The following is a 15540-nucleotide window of genomic DNA, read 5'->3' as shown; positions in this document are numbered from 1 at the left end:
ATTTCATTGGAAGAACGGTATAGAAAACTTAAGCGATTAGCGTATAAAGTTTGAAGTAGTAAATTAATGAGAGATGCATTGACCATGTGGTTGCAGTTTGCAAGTTTATTGATTGTTGAATAGTTTAGAATGCCATTTTAAATTTGAAACTTAATTGATTTGTTGCAAATGAAGGTATCATTAATATTATCAGTTTTGCTTTTTATAAAAGATTTTATTGACGAAAAAACTACATAAATATAGTTGATCATTTGACTTTAAATTACCGTAACAAATATTGGGAGTAGAAAAAAAACGGACTTTCTTTGTTTGCTAGATATTAAATCACTAAACAAATTCAAAATTCAAGCTATTTTTATTTTAAAAACTACACGAAAAGAAGCAAAATCAAAATTAGCAAAATATTGTGAAACTTATTATGTCGTTAGCTCTATGAGAACACAAGAAAGCTCGGCAGTGTTATATGCAATACTATATATATATATATATATATATTGATTTTTAATTGCAAAAAATTAAAAAACGAAGAAATTGTTTGCCCACGGGTGGCTACGAGTTCCACCCTTCAAATCGGTCCTTTCCTGTGATTTTTTTGTGCGGGCGATTTTTTGTTTCCTGTGATATATATATATATATATATATATATATATATATATATATATATATATATATATATATATATATATATATATATATATATATATATATATATATATATATATATATATATATATATATATATATATATATATATATATATATATATATATATATATATATATATATATATATATATATATATATATATATATATATATGTGTGTGTGTGTGTGTGTGTGTGTTGTTTGATTTGCACGCGTCTGTGTAGATAAGTTTGTTTGACTGGGTCAACTCTCTAATAATTTTTTTGTCTTTCAGCAAACCTTATTTTTTGGTTATTACAATTATAAAAATCTTTTTAGCCTCACTAATTATAAATTTATAGTTTAGATTCATACTGTAACATATAACAAGGATTTAGTCCAGTTGTCAATCTTCTGTTTCAATTCGATAACATCTGCTCTCAAGTTAAGACCGAGACGGCAAATTTGGGTATGATCGGTATAGGGATCATTACCATATACACCCGACCTTAGAATATCAGGGTAAAGCAAACATTAAAGAACGTTTAATAAAATGTACGATTAATAAAAAGAAAACTCTTAGCAAAGACTTAAAATAATTCTTAAAAAAAACAAAAAGTAAAAGATAGAAATGTATGAAGAATCTATTTTATCAAAAAAACTAAATCCGTGATTGATGTTTCTTGCAATGAAGGCGATAAAAACTTATCAGATGTTGAGTGTTTAGATTGGAAATGATTTATTTTCTAAATCAAAAGAAAAAAAGTAGAATGATCCGATTTGGAAAGTACTTTTGTTGGGCATGAAAGTTAGAAGATAATTACTTCACTCGTGAATTTCATTCATAATGTTCTTAAATTGTCTTATAAAATAAAAATGTCTCCAACGTTTCACTGGAAGTTTTAGATTTCTAAATTTCACAAAGAGAATTCCTCGGTCTTACTCCCCGAATGGGGAAAAATCGGGTGATCGGGTTTTTCTAGGGAATAAAAATCATTTATAAAAAGGTAATTAATCTATGACATTTTGAAAAATTACATTTTGTAAACAACAAAAACAATGGATATATTGATTAAATCTGACAGTTTTTGACTCGAAAAGTTGGTTCCACAAGTTTTTGAATTTTAGCAGTCCGATCTTACTTCACTTTTCCCTATAATTAAGAAAAAATTGCATTTTTAAGGCACAATTTTTGGTATAATACAACTAATTTTAATGGAAGGCTTGGATTATTATAGTTATATTCGGGTCCGTTTTGAAAGGTTACATTTTTATATTAAACTGTTCCGTGCGTAATATTATTTCCAATCTTGCATTTGGCACTTAACTACCCCTTGGTAATAGTACAATAGATAGAAATATCTTATTCCACATAAAATATCGTAGTACTTTTCACTAAAAAAACTCGTCTGAAAATTTTGAAATTGTAGTTCTTAATTTTATTACTCATTTTTTTTTAAATTAGAGTTTTTGAAATAGCTGTGAAATATTAATGATGTAATGTACTTATCAATACATGCCACATACAGTGATAGATTTTGCATTTTAAATTTTCGTGTTTTTTTCTTACCAATACAATATAAGAATTTTCAATCCAAAATTGCAGTAAAATAAACTGTAACAGTCAGCCTTTACAATTAGCTTTAAATTTTACGGTCAGGAAAAATTCGTTATCTTTACGATTTTAAAGCTATTTATAACCGGTACGGGTAAAAAACCGTCATAACCATAACTGGGTAAAAAACCATAAAGTTCGATAAACGTTTGCAGCCAGCATGGATTCAAAATCGAAAAAATTTAATTAAAGTGGACATTGAGTTAGGTTTGCGTGAATGAGAAATTTGTATTACAGCACTCCAATGTTTCCAAATGGGTAGTGCAGAACACTATAAATTCTTCACATTTAGAATAAATGGAAGAAATAGTTTGGTGGCAACGCTGAGATTCGAATCCCTGTTCAGGCAGTGATGAGAGTGGTAGATTAACTCTCACAGTTATAGTATGTACCCAGTTCCACGAAACTAAATGAATCCTTAAGCTAGTTGGCACGAATAAAATTATGTTTTTTTATTATCCATATTAGGTGAAAACAGTCAATAAGCGATTTTTTCACAGTAAACAATTTGTATACTATTTTTTATGGCTTTTTGACTGGTTTTATTGAATATGTTAAAAGGACAGTTAAATAAATTTTTATTTATCCGTTTTTTCAAAGAAATTTCTAACAATGTATTATTAACCAATACTCCTGTTACTCTTTGACAGAAAAAATTGTCATTATTCAAAATATTATGCTTATAAAATGTTTATGAATTAATGTATATACTATTTGTTGAATTTAATTACACATTCAAATAACAACTGAATAGGTACTGTTTCAAGCTACCATATTGTTTCAGTTAATTCTTTTAGCAAACTATTGCAAAACACGTGAAAACAGCTTCAACTCGTTGCAGTTTCAAATTAAGTTCTCTCATTGTGTGGTTTCTACTAAAGCGCAGTTGAAAACTTGTTGACAGAAACTATTTACTTCACTTAATTGCTTGGACCGGAAACTCTTCAATGCAGTTAAACTTTTGTCTTCGGTATATTTACTTAAACCAAATTTTCTCAAGTGAGCTCTATTAGTTATTCTTATTTAAACACTTTCTCCCATCATAACTGTAGTTAAAGTTTTAATTGCATCTAAGATGTTTGAAATTCAGAATTACTTTTTCAATGTAATCAAAATAATTGTATCATTTGTTCGTTTTTTTTGAAAATTAATATTTCCCCTTCATTGCTTATGTCTGTTCTACGACAAGAATTAACAAATCAGCACTACTGATTAATGTCCAAACTTTAACACAATGAATCATGCCTCTAGATGAATTTGCACTTTGATAATAGGTAAATACTCTTAGTGTAATTATCGTTGATAAATTATTTAGTTTTTGTTGAAATACTTTTCAAAATTCTAACTATAAAGAAATTAAGTGACATCAGCGTGCCTTCAATTAACACGTGCTGCTTACATGGCCAAGGTTAAACTAGATTAAAACAGTAACTTGACTGTTATACGTATTAGGCTGTCTGAATTTTCTACACTTTCTTAAGAGGAATGTCTGTTACGTAGGCAGCGATTTCTACGTAAAAAGTGGTGCAGTTAACAATTATACTAGACAATTATACTAGTTCTCTCTTGTCAAAACTAGCTGAGAGAAAATTAGTTTTTGTTAAGTTATTTTAAAATATGAAATATGTGACTTATTACGTCCAAAAAAATTACTAGCGTGATTCAATTTACCTTCAAAATACCTAGAAAATTCAAAATACATACTATTAATATTTTCATAAATTAGAAATTTTCTTATTTATCACTTAAACATATAGTATAATTATGCAATTAATAAAAGTAATATTCTGCAAAAGTATTATTGTGCGCGCAATTTTAAGGGTGATTTATTAGCAAGAAACAAATATTGAAATAAAAATGATTATTGCATTGTATTGAATGAATTCAGTTGAATACAATGCTGGACGGTACCGCTTTTCTTATTGTCGAGATTTAATATGTTATCTAACTCAAATGATTAGTTTGCTTTTTAAATAGCCAGTAGTACTCAAATAAAATCCCGTCGATTATCTTTGACAAAAGCAAAAAAAAAAAAAAAAAATAGCACTAAACATCACAGTTTTTTAAAACAGCTGAGTAAAACATTACTAAAGAAGTGTTTTTTTTTAAAAGTTTCTCTTTGAAATCGTTTTTTTATCATTGTTAAAATGCAATTTAAAATTATTTAAAAAATGTTATGTTTAGGAATTTTTTTAAAAAAAACTTTTATGCTTAGTTATTTTTCAAATAAACCATGTCGCATTATTTAAAATCATTTTTCCTGAAACAGTATATTTTCAACATTTTCTTTCTTAAACAGCTTTTTCTCAATTTATTAATAAATATGCATGGGTTAAAATATGAGACGATTTGGTGTAGATTCGGCAGAATTTGCGCCAATTTTCCTCGGTGATCAACCCTCGTTTAATAGAACAGAGATTTTCCTTAAAACGTAAATAGTATAGAAATAGTATAGAACAAACCTGTATAGAAATGGTTTCAATCAAGTACAGCCTTGGCCTTACATAAAGAATCAAATAATTATTGAAAAAACGTGCAGTTAACTCCGATTTTGATTAAAAGAAGCTGTATAAACTAGCAGACATCATGAGTAATACTTTTCAAATGAATTGGAGAAAAAAAGCTTCTACAGTTTTTTTTTTTTTTTTTTTGCTTCTACAGCTTCTACAGTCTACAGATTGTAACAATACTGTGGGGATACGGTGTTATCCTAAATGTTAACCATCATCTATCAAAAGTAGCTAATCCGAGTTAGCATGACTTATATACTAGAGAATTGATGTTTAATGATCTTAGTGGTAGCAACAATACTCTACCAGAATTTTATTAGGGATATAATTCGATGAACGGATATCACTAGTTGCTGTATTTGCGAAAGATCTGGAGTAGATCTGGAGTTGGATTTTGAGCACTTGTGGTAAGAGCACGGTAGTGTGTACGGTCTCACCTGTAGGGCTATTAGAAGTCTAGTGTGTGCAAGATCAAGTTGTGTGTAAATGAGATTGAGAAGCAACAGCGCGAGGAGGACGATGACGCCGTCATTAATAGCAAGACAAGTCAACTTTTCAATGTGAACCATCCTTCGAAGTGGGCATGTTCACAACACGCCCACAGGTTACCAATGTGGGAAGACGGTGTAATCGACAGTGATCATTTTTTGAGGGAAGGCTTTCTACTTTTTGATAAATCAAAAATTTTTGACTAAAATTATTGTACATGAACTATAAGTCAATTTATTTTTAAAGACTTTGAACATTTTGCGTTAAGCTTAAAATGAAAAAAATATTATATTCCTGAGTATAAGTTCAAATTTATATAAATTCTTATAAGAAAATTTAACTTTTAAGCTAGAACAATTCAGTATTTTTAAGCAAATAATTATATATAAGAAAAATAGAGCTACGTTTGTAATATATTTCAGATACTAAAAAAATGAATGCATATAAAATGTTCGAACTCAAATGAATACAAGTAAAGAAGGTTTAAAAGTAAAGTAATAAAATAATAATTATTTAAAAACAATTTAAATGATTATTAATGAATATTAAATGAATATTAATAGAATATTATAAAATGAATTATAGAATAATAATATAATATAAATTACTAATAGAATATATAATAGAAGGATGGAATAATATAAAATGAATTATACAACAATTTTGACTGCACTGAAAAAATAATATTGCTTATATTGAAGAAAATAATATTGATTATATTTAACAAAATAGTACTGGTTATACTGAACAAAATAATATTGATTATATTGAACAAAATGATTTTTGATTTATAAATATAATACATGCAATGAAAACTTGACTCATTTGTGACATGGGAAAATATTTTAATGTAAATAGCTAGTGCAGCTCACTTGAGAAAATGAATTCAAGAAATTACGGCAGAGACAAAAGTTTAACTGCGTGGAAGCGTTTCTGGTTTGAACAATTAAGTGAAATAAACAGTTTCTGTCTACAAGTATTATACCACGTTTCAGTTTAACCCCCACAATGCGAGGATTTATTCGGGGATGGCAAGGAATTAAAGCAGTTTTCATATGCTTTGCATTAATTAACTAGGGGATTTAACTCTAAACAAGCTAAAAGTATGTGCTGTTTTCATATTTTGAAATTTAATGCAACAAGTAAGTTTTAACGTACTTTTAATTTTAATATTGTGATGATGAACTATTTTGCTATTAATAATATTGTTCACTTATAATTGAAAGTAGATCAATGTTATAGTATCTTAGATGATTTAGAATAGTAAATTGGTTTTTTTAAACAAGAGAAATTGTAAAAAAAATATTTATTCATGTTTACATGATCTAGCTTGTTTTTCTAAATGAATTCTTTTACGAATTTTTTTAAACATTCAACATATTGTTATGACTTTCTCGTCAGCAAATATTTAATTTAAGTAATGCTAGAATTTGTGATTTTGTCAGCGTTTGATACCCTTTTGAAAAATGAAGGTTCACAGGAAGAGTTTCAAATTTAAATATAAACCTAGTACAAGTAAAGCTAACAGTTATTTTTGAAATAAAACAAGATAATTAACTAGTATACAAAAAAAAGCAACAATCTAACTATAAAGGTAAAAAAATAGAAGAAGTTCTACACACTGTGTTAAATTCAAATACTTTTAAACTACAAAATTTACACATAAATTTTGCGCGAAGAAGGTTCTTTCGTTTTTTTGTTGTTGTTTTTTTATTTTGTTTTTTATTTTTTTATCTTTACATCTCGATAATTCCTAAATCAGGCAAGGTTGCCAAGAAAAGAAATCTCGTAGTAAAACGTTCTGAAACTTGGAGTTTATACCTTCCTGTAAAACATTATTGTAAGAAAAAAGTAAAATTCCTTCGGTTAGAATTTGCTTTAAAATTTATGGTATATCAAAAGACTGTGTATTGCCTTTCTCTTACGTTTAATAAATTTTAAACCAACATTCTAACAAGGTTAAAAAAAATAATTATTTTGATTTCTTCTAAATTAGGTATTGTAAGAAAAATTCTGGATAAAACTACGGTATAAATACCGGCACTTTGGAGGCATTATACGAAAAATCCATTTTACCGTAGAATTCATTTTTACCACAAAATATTGTACTGAAAATTTTACAGTAATTCATTCTTTCTTAATTAGAACGATTCAGTAATTTTGCGGCAATTATTTCGGTGTGTAAGAGTTGTTTTTTGTTCCTCCGTAACATGCTCCGGTAAATAGGGATTTTATGGTAAAAAGTACTTATACCCTGAGAGCCGGTACTTTTTACCATAATTTGATTTGGAATTTTTTACTGTATAACCTGAAGAGAATTCAAGCAGAAATGAAAAGACAGTTTTCAAATAAAATGTGTGTACGCAACATATATGAAAGAAACTAAAGAAACACATCAATCTTTATCAACTACAATAATAAAATTATATCGAACAATTATATTTCAGTCTGAATCTGGTTAAGCAAAACTAAAGCTTTTGCGAGTTTTAAGGGAGCACAGAAAGTTCAACATAAAAAGAGTACAACTTGTATTCTATTATTATCAAATTTAAGCAAACTATTTTTAGTTTTAGTAGAAATCTATGTACCAAGTTTTAGAAAAAAAAATATTAGTCTTAAAGTTATAGCTAAAAGTATCGTTTCCAATTTTAAAATAATTAAAAATTAAAATGTTACTTGCTAATGAATTTTAATTTATTTAAAATTTTTACCTAAATAATTTGTTTATTAGCATTTAAATAAATTTAAGTGGTCATGGTACCCATATAAGAAAATAACGTAACTAGGCCTCAAATTTTTTTTTTGTGACCAAACATTTCTTCAAAAAATAGGCTTCAATTATATTTGTTCAATTATTTAAAAATTAAATTAGGATTTTGAGTAAATTAAATGCATTTAGAATTAAGCATCAAAGATTGCGATAACAATGAAAAAAAAACTTTTCAAGTTGTCAAAACATTGAAAAATTCCATTAGGAGAGAAAGAAAATTTGTCAACGAGAACTACATAACTATGTTTGGATCTTTAAAATTCATAATCCTATAACTGGGTAAGAAAAACTCTGATTTAACCCCTTCCTTCTCGCTCCCGTGAAAATGACGGGGGTGAGGTTTCACCCTCTATTTCTCGCTTCCGTGATATTTCTGGGCTGGAGTGTGCAGTAGTAACGCGCTAATAAGAATAAAACTAATTCATTTCTTTACCAAGGAAAACATTTCATTTCTCATTTTACACACCAGATGGCAGCATCAGGATATTTTTATGGTAACTTAAATAGTTAGTTTATTTTAAACTAGATGTCAGCACTAATCAAATCCGTGTATTTTGCAAAATAGGCACTTTTATGACCGTATCTTGAAAATTAACCGATCGGTTAGGGGTTAAAGTTTAATTTTTTTATATCTCAGAAAACCAAATAATGGATTTTTGAAGGCTTTTTCTCATTTTGAACTTCCAGTGTCCCCTTAATAACACGTAAAAAAATTAAGTAAGATTTCGCAGCAAATAAACTTGTTATATACCAAACAATTCACAATAACATTCTGTAAGAGAGTGTCATGTTACTATTTTCTTCGCTTTTCTGTTAAAGTGGAAAAGCTAAAAAGGTCTTGAAAAAACTTTTGAAACGAGTGATAGAGTCTCAGAAAATACAAAGGTAGTTTAAATAAAACTGTCTAGACATTCTTCACATAAAATAATCTGATTCAAAAGTTTGAGATCTAAAAATCAAATATCAGTACGGTATTGTTGATTGCTGAGTAACACTAACCCTATATATATATAAAAAATACAGAAAAAACAAGGAAAAAATTATAGTTTTAAAAGGAAAAAATTTAAATAAAATGTTTTAAAAAGTTTTAAAACAATTAAAAATGCCAGAAAACAAAACTAGGGAAATGCATAATATTGTCGTTAGTAATATAATAATATGTATATAATAATATAATAATAATATAATAATATGTATATAATAATATGATAATAATAAAATAATATGTACGATCATATCCGCAAAAAAAATAGAGTTATCAAATATTGTATTAACAGTGTGGGCAGAGTTGTTATCGACCATGTGAACCTTCATCTATGAAAAGGTACCCCACCATAGAATCGAGTTCACGTGTCTTATATGCTAGTGAATTGGTATTATATATTTTTGTAGTGGTAGATACACTTCAGTACTACTCCACCAGAATCATATTTGTGATAGAATTCGATGAAAGAATACCACTAGTTGATTCATTGCTGTTTTGTGAGAAGCCGGGAGAGCGGTATTAAGATCACTGTACTTTTTGAGTGCTGATAGTTAGAGTTGTGTTAAGTTTACTGTCGTGGTCGCTTCTGTGTTGCCTTTAGCAGTCGAATGAATACGTTGTGTGTAATCGAGGATGAAAAACACGAGCGTGAGGAGGACCAAGTCACAAGTAGCAAGTCAACTTTTCGATGTAGACCATCCATCAAAGTAGGGGTGTTTGACTCGTAGTGGGCGTTTCTGGCAGGGTAGGTAGGTTCACATCTCGTCCGGGTCACCAATGTGGGGGGAGTTGTTATCGACCTTGTTAACCCCCATCTATGAAAAGGTACCTCACCGTAGAATCGAGTCTACATGTCTTATATTCTAGTGAATTTTATAGTGGTAGATACACTACAACATAACCAAAGCAAAATATATCTATACAATGCACTCTTACTATCAGATTGATATATTTTGCTTTGTTATATACTCACACTATTTTTCGTAAATTTTGTTTTGGCCAAATATTCACATTTTTGTATTGATATATTTTGCTTTGGCTCTGTGAGCACAATGTTAGAAAGCACTTTTTTTGAGGATATAATCGGTTGAGCTGATGACGAGAATCTCTCTTCTAATTATTCTGTTGTCAAGGATTTTTTAATTTTTTGAAAAATATTTTAAAAATATTTTAATATTTTTTCTTCTTTAATTAAATAATTAATATTTTTTCTTCTTTATTATTATTATTTTTTCTTAATTTTTGTTAATTTCTTAATATATATATATATATATATATATATATATATATATATATATATATATATATATATATATATATATATATATATATATATATATATATATATATATATATATATATATATATATATATATATATATATATATATTATATATACTACTTTAAGTTATATTCTTGGGGATATTTCTGAATAAATTTTTGGGACTTGTACTGGGAGAATCCTTAGCTTCGCTTCTGAACTAACAGCCATAGAAACGTTGTTAGGATATACAGTTTTGAAAAAAATCACCTGATAGTTCAAAATCTGGTAGCACTGACTTGATGGTGATAAGTTTACTTATGAACGACTGCACCATTAGTGATACATGGACGTTAGAAAACATAGGAATTTCTGATTCAGCTGAATCAAAAAAAGGAAACCGAAATACATAAAGTTGCCATTGAATACCTTCAAAAACCTCTAACGATCAACGAAGAAAGCAGATACTAGGTCACCTTGCCCTAAGTTTTGATGTCTTCCAGGCTACATGATAAAAAACAAATGGAAAAAAGCTTCTGAATATTTTTGTAAGAAGTTTAAAGAAAATGGTAGGCTTGAACAATGCCAGATGTCTTCAATAAGTGGAGTAATGAAGGTATCATTGAGGAAATCTAAAATAAGAAGTATTTAAAAGTGCATTATCTCCCTCACTGATCAGTATTTAAGGCTTACAGCACTATCGTTAGGCCTGTATTTGATGCTTCAGTACACTTGCGTCCCGCAGTGGACTGATCGTAAAGACACGGTTCCCAGCAGATCACCGAAGTCAAGCATCACTGGTTACTGTCAGTGTGCGGGTGGGGGACCACTTGGATCAGCCTGCGTAGAGACCGAGGGTGTGCGGTATTGGTCCTCGTTAAACTGTTCTATCGTAAAGTGCTCGACTTCGCGTGCAGGTCGTCGGGCTACTGAAGCGGGTGTGCCATCCCCTCTGCAGAGGATCAAAATTGTGATGGCATGTCTTCGGATCATCCTCAGGGATGTTTCCTAGATCGTCGCCAATAGCCCATTGTGCAGCCCTAGTGCGACGTAAATGAACAACAACATCAGTGCACTTGAAGGGTATGCCGTCACTGAATGTATGCTGGGAAGAAAGTGCTCCTAATTTGATTGAACTTGTCCTTTCTTTAATTAATCTTTTTCGAAGGTTTGCAATTGTATTGGAGTAACATCAGACGTTAAGAAATCTTTTGTCATGATAGAAATCGTAGAAAATGATAGGAGTTATCTGAGGTTCCTATGGAAAACCACTGAAAAGGGAAATGAAGATGTACAGGCATTGAAGAGTAGTGCTTGGAATCAGCAGCAGTCCATTTCTTTTGAAAGCCACTTTAAACCACCGCAATGAAAACTCTAATGAAGTTCTTTCAGATACTGCACAACTTCTGACCAACTCATTCTATGCAAACAATTTTATTTTATTAGTTGTGTTTTATTAATTTAAAGAGAAATGATGAGGCTAATAAGCTTATTTAGAAATCAAAAATGTTGATATCTTCAACATTTCTGCCTCATGAAATTTTAAACTACGAGTTAGGAATCAAATGTTGATCTAAAATTATTGGATGGAGTCTTGGAAGAGCCAAATTTTGCCTCTATTAGGCCTGGATTGGAACACATAAAATGGTAATCTACTTTGTAACGTTAATTGCCCGAATGAGGAAGATTTGATTCAAAAAGACTTCTGCTCTTCTTAGCGCAAAATATACACTCTATAACAAAAAATCGACGCACCAAGAATGAGTTGTCCGATTGAAACGAAAATTGGTGGATAGGAAGACAATGTGCAGAATAGTAAATGATTAAAATTTCGGAACAATTGAATAATTTATTGCAGAGTTACAGTAGCAAGTTCAATAAGGTGTTGACAGGTCTCTAGCTTGGATACAAGTTGCCACACAGCGTGCCATAGACCGATAAAGCTCCCGGATAGTCACTCGCGGTATTTCCTGCCAAATTCGATCCAATTGTCGAACGAGGTCATCAACATTCCGTACCAGATGCAATCGCCTTCCCATCATATCCCAGACATGCTCGATGGGAGAGAGATCTGGTGATCTGGCAGGCCAGGGAAGAGTTTGACAAGCTTGCAGACAGTTCATAGCAACACGTGCCGTATGTGGTCTGGCATTGTCCTGCTGAAAAACCAGCTCTGGGAGCTTCAAAAGAAACAGTAGCAAAACAGGTCTTAGGATGTCGTCGACGTACCGCTGTGCAGTAAGTGTACCTCTAATGACGACCAAAAGGGTCCGGCTGTCAAAGGAAATGAAACCCCAGACCATAATGCCTTGTTGAGGGCCGGTGTGGCGTGCAATAGTGAAGGCAGGATCCCCCCTCTGCCCTGTGCGTCTCCATCAAACACGTATTCGATGATCGTCAGGACACAGTTGGAAGCGGGATTCGTCGCTAAAGACTATACGTCCCCAGTCGGCATCATTCCAGCCTTATCTGTTCAAAACATTCATGCATACGAAATTTCAAAGCAATCGGATGATTGCGTCTTGGTGAGTCGATTGTTTTGCTATAGAGTGTATTTGACCCACTTGGCATCTCTTCTCCAGTGACCATCATTCCAAAATTTTCTTCAAGAATCTTGAGACCTAGGATTAAAATTGGATGATATTCTCATCGAAGAATTATCTAAGAGATTTTAAAACTGCTTGGAAAAAGTACAGTACCTCCCGGAACTCAAAGTACCTCGAGGGATATAACTTAGTCAAAGCATTGAAGTAACTGTTAGTCGTCATGTGTTCCGTAATGTAAGAGTAAAAGAGTGTGCTACTTGTATGAAGTTACTATTAGATTTGTGCAGTCTCATCATACACTTGTAAATTGACTGATATAAAATTTTGACTGATATAAAATTTTTAGTTTTATTTGTGTAAAAAACTCAAAAGAGAGTGTCTCATCAGCTTTAAAGGACGTAATGATTGCAAATATTATTCTGTGATGCAGGTAAAAAGGAGACAATTAAACAACCCTATAATTTATTACCCTTACTAATCTCCGTTAATTTCTTTTAATGAAATCTTAACATGCGCTTTTTAAGCTAAGAGCGTCTCCAAATTTCACGCGTATTTAATCTACTATTAAGATATTTTATGCATTCTTAATTTTTTCCTCTTCTGAAATATTTTCATTTCCTTTTTTATGTGTTGCTATGAAGTGTTAAAAGCTACTAAATATGTAATTATTATTCAGTATTCAAGAGTAAATGACAGTAAATATTCTAAATATGCAATTATTATTCAGTATTAAGTATTAGATCTTAATGATCGCAACTGACATAATATTTTCGATATAATGAATTTGTGTCAACTATTTTAAGCTTATTAGTAAATAAAAATTAAGCTTATAAAAGCAATAAGAGGTGTTAAATGTTTTTTTTAATTACAGTCTTGGAAATTTTAATGGACTATCCAGAATATTTTATGACCTGCCTGCCTTTTCCTTTTTTTGTTAATGTATGAAGAAGCTCATAAATGATTTAGTTTCACAAATTAATGAGTATGCATTCAAAAAAAATCACATTATTTTATATATATATATATATATATATATATATATATATATATATATATATATATATATATATATATATATATATATATATATATATATATATATATATATATATATATAAGGGCCTCATTTTCCACCTTATGGTGCTCGAAGCGTAACTAAATTTGTTGTAAATGTGGGAGAAAATATTTATTTATTTCAAATGGCAGAGGTAATTGACATGAAAAAGCAAAAACATAGGAACAAAACAAGAAAGTAAAAAGTCATTTCCTTAGGAGCGCTCTTGCTTCCCAATATCGCTCGGTAGACGACGACCCGTGGAGGGCCCTGCAGCACAGGATGTGGCTGCCATCCAAAACAGCTTGGCTCATGCATAGAGAACAATAGGGATCAGGTGCCAGCCCTAAACGAAACAGGTGCGCGGCAAGGCAGTCATGTCCGGTATGTAGTCGAAACTGAGCCACCGCTTCGCGGCGCGGCCAGTCTGGAATGGTGTTCTGTCGAAGATCTCTCCACACTTTGGTTTTTACCCTTTCTGACAATTGTTGGTGGAAATCCCCATGGATTTTTGATCTAATAATCCTTTTTAAAGCTGAAAAGGGGACTGGGCTACTAAGAGCCTGGAGAATTCTTGTGCCTCTCTTTGCCAAAAAATCAGCCTTCTCATTTCCTGCAATATCACAATGCCCGGGAATCCATTGTAGGGCTACAGTTTTGCCAAAATGGTGGAGTTTGCGTATCGCATCCTGACATTTTAGAACGTCGCAATTGGAAGGGCAATGCATAGATTCAATCGAGCAAAGCGCCGCCTTCGAGTCTGAAAGGATAACCACATTTGAAAAAGACTCAAAAAAACAAAAACGCTGTTCAAGAGCAATACGGATTGCAACAACTTCCCCGTCAAAAGCAGATCTATTGGCACCCACTGGAGCACCAAAGGAGAAGAGATTACAAGAGATACCAGCTCCAGCATTTGGTTGATCCGGATGGAAAGAGCCATCTGTAAAAACTCTCAGCCAGAGCGGTTCCGGGTAACGGATTCCCATTGTCTCCAGCGCAAGAAGGTGGAGAGCAGCGGTAGATGTTTCACTTTTAACAATGTCATGTTCAAGAGAAAGCCTGACATTAATTTTTTGGTAGTCAAGAGGGCTCACCAGTTTCACCTGACCTTCTAGTTGGGGCAGATCGATCCCAACCAATTGATCTTTGACAGTCTGAATAAATCCATTTTGAGTTTTTAAATTACGAGGAGTAAGTTGATAGTTAGTCCAGAAATTATCCATCTGGGTAAGTTTAAAGTATAGTAAGACAGCCCTTTCCCTAAAGACAACATCCAAAGGTTTAATGCCTGTGAGCAAGGTCATTGCGTCTATAGGTGTAGTTTTTACAGCACCTGTTATTAGTCTAAGGGCCTGGTTTTGTAAGACCTCAAGCTTTCGAAGTAGGGATGTAGGCATAGAGATGAGTGGTTCAGAGCAGTAAGTAAAAATTGGAAGGATGTATTTTTGATAAGCCCGTTTGATAAGTTTTGAATAGCCCGTTAGCCCTTATTCGGTCAAGATTTGTTAATATTGATCCTATTAAAACTCGAGTTATTTTGCTACCAGGGAAGATAAAATTAATATTTTGAGTATTTCAAACATGAATCTCCGATTCGACTGTACTCAGTCTTTCTTCAAAGAGTGGTACTAAATTAAAAATAAAACATTTTAAGTCTGAAATGTATTATATAACCCTTTATGTA

General features: G+C 31.1%; 1 protein-coding gene across 1 annotated transcript in view; it reads right to left on the bottom strand.

Annotated features, from left to right (window-relative positions):
- The window catches only part of LOC147804029 (uncharacterized), a 98096-nt gene extending 82843 nt beyond the window's left edge, over positions 1-15253 (bottom strand). The window contains exon 1 of the mRNA XM_087151387.1: positions 14133-15253. Coding sequence (XP_087007513.1) covers positions 14133-15253 — 1121 coding nt within the window. The remainder of the gene's footprint in view (positions 1-14132) is intronic.
- Between the last annotated feature and the right edge of the window lie 287 nt (positions 15254-15540).

The sequence above is a fragment of the Parasteatoda tepidariorum genome, chromosome 9 (genome assembly GCF_982258835.1).
Source record: "Parasteatoda tepidariorum strain Cologne lab strain chromosome 9, Ptep-v5.0, whole genome shotgun sequence".
Lineage (NCBI taxonomy): Eukaryota > Metazoa > Arthropoda > Arachnida > Araneae > Theridiidae > Parasteatoda > Parasteatoda tepidariorum.
Note: the sequence above shows the minus strand (reverse complement) of the source record. Positions and strands in the feature narration are given on the sequence as shown.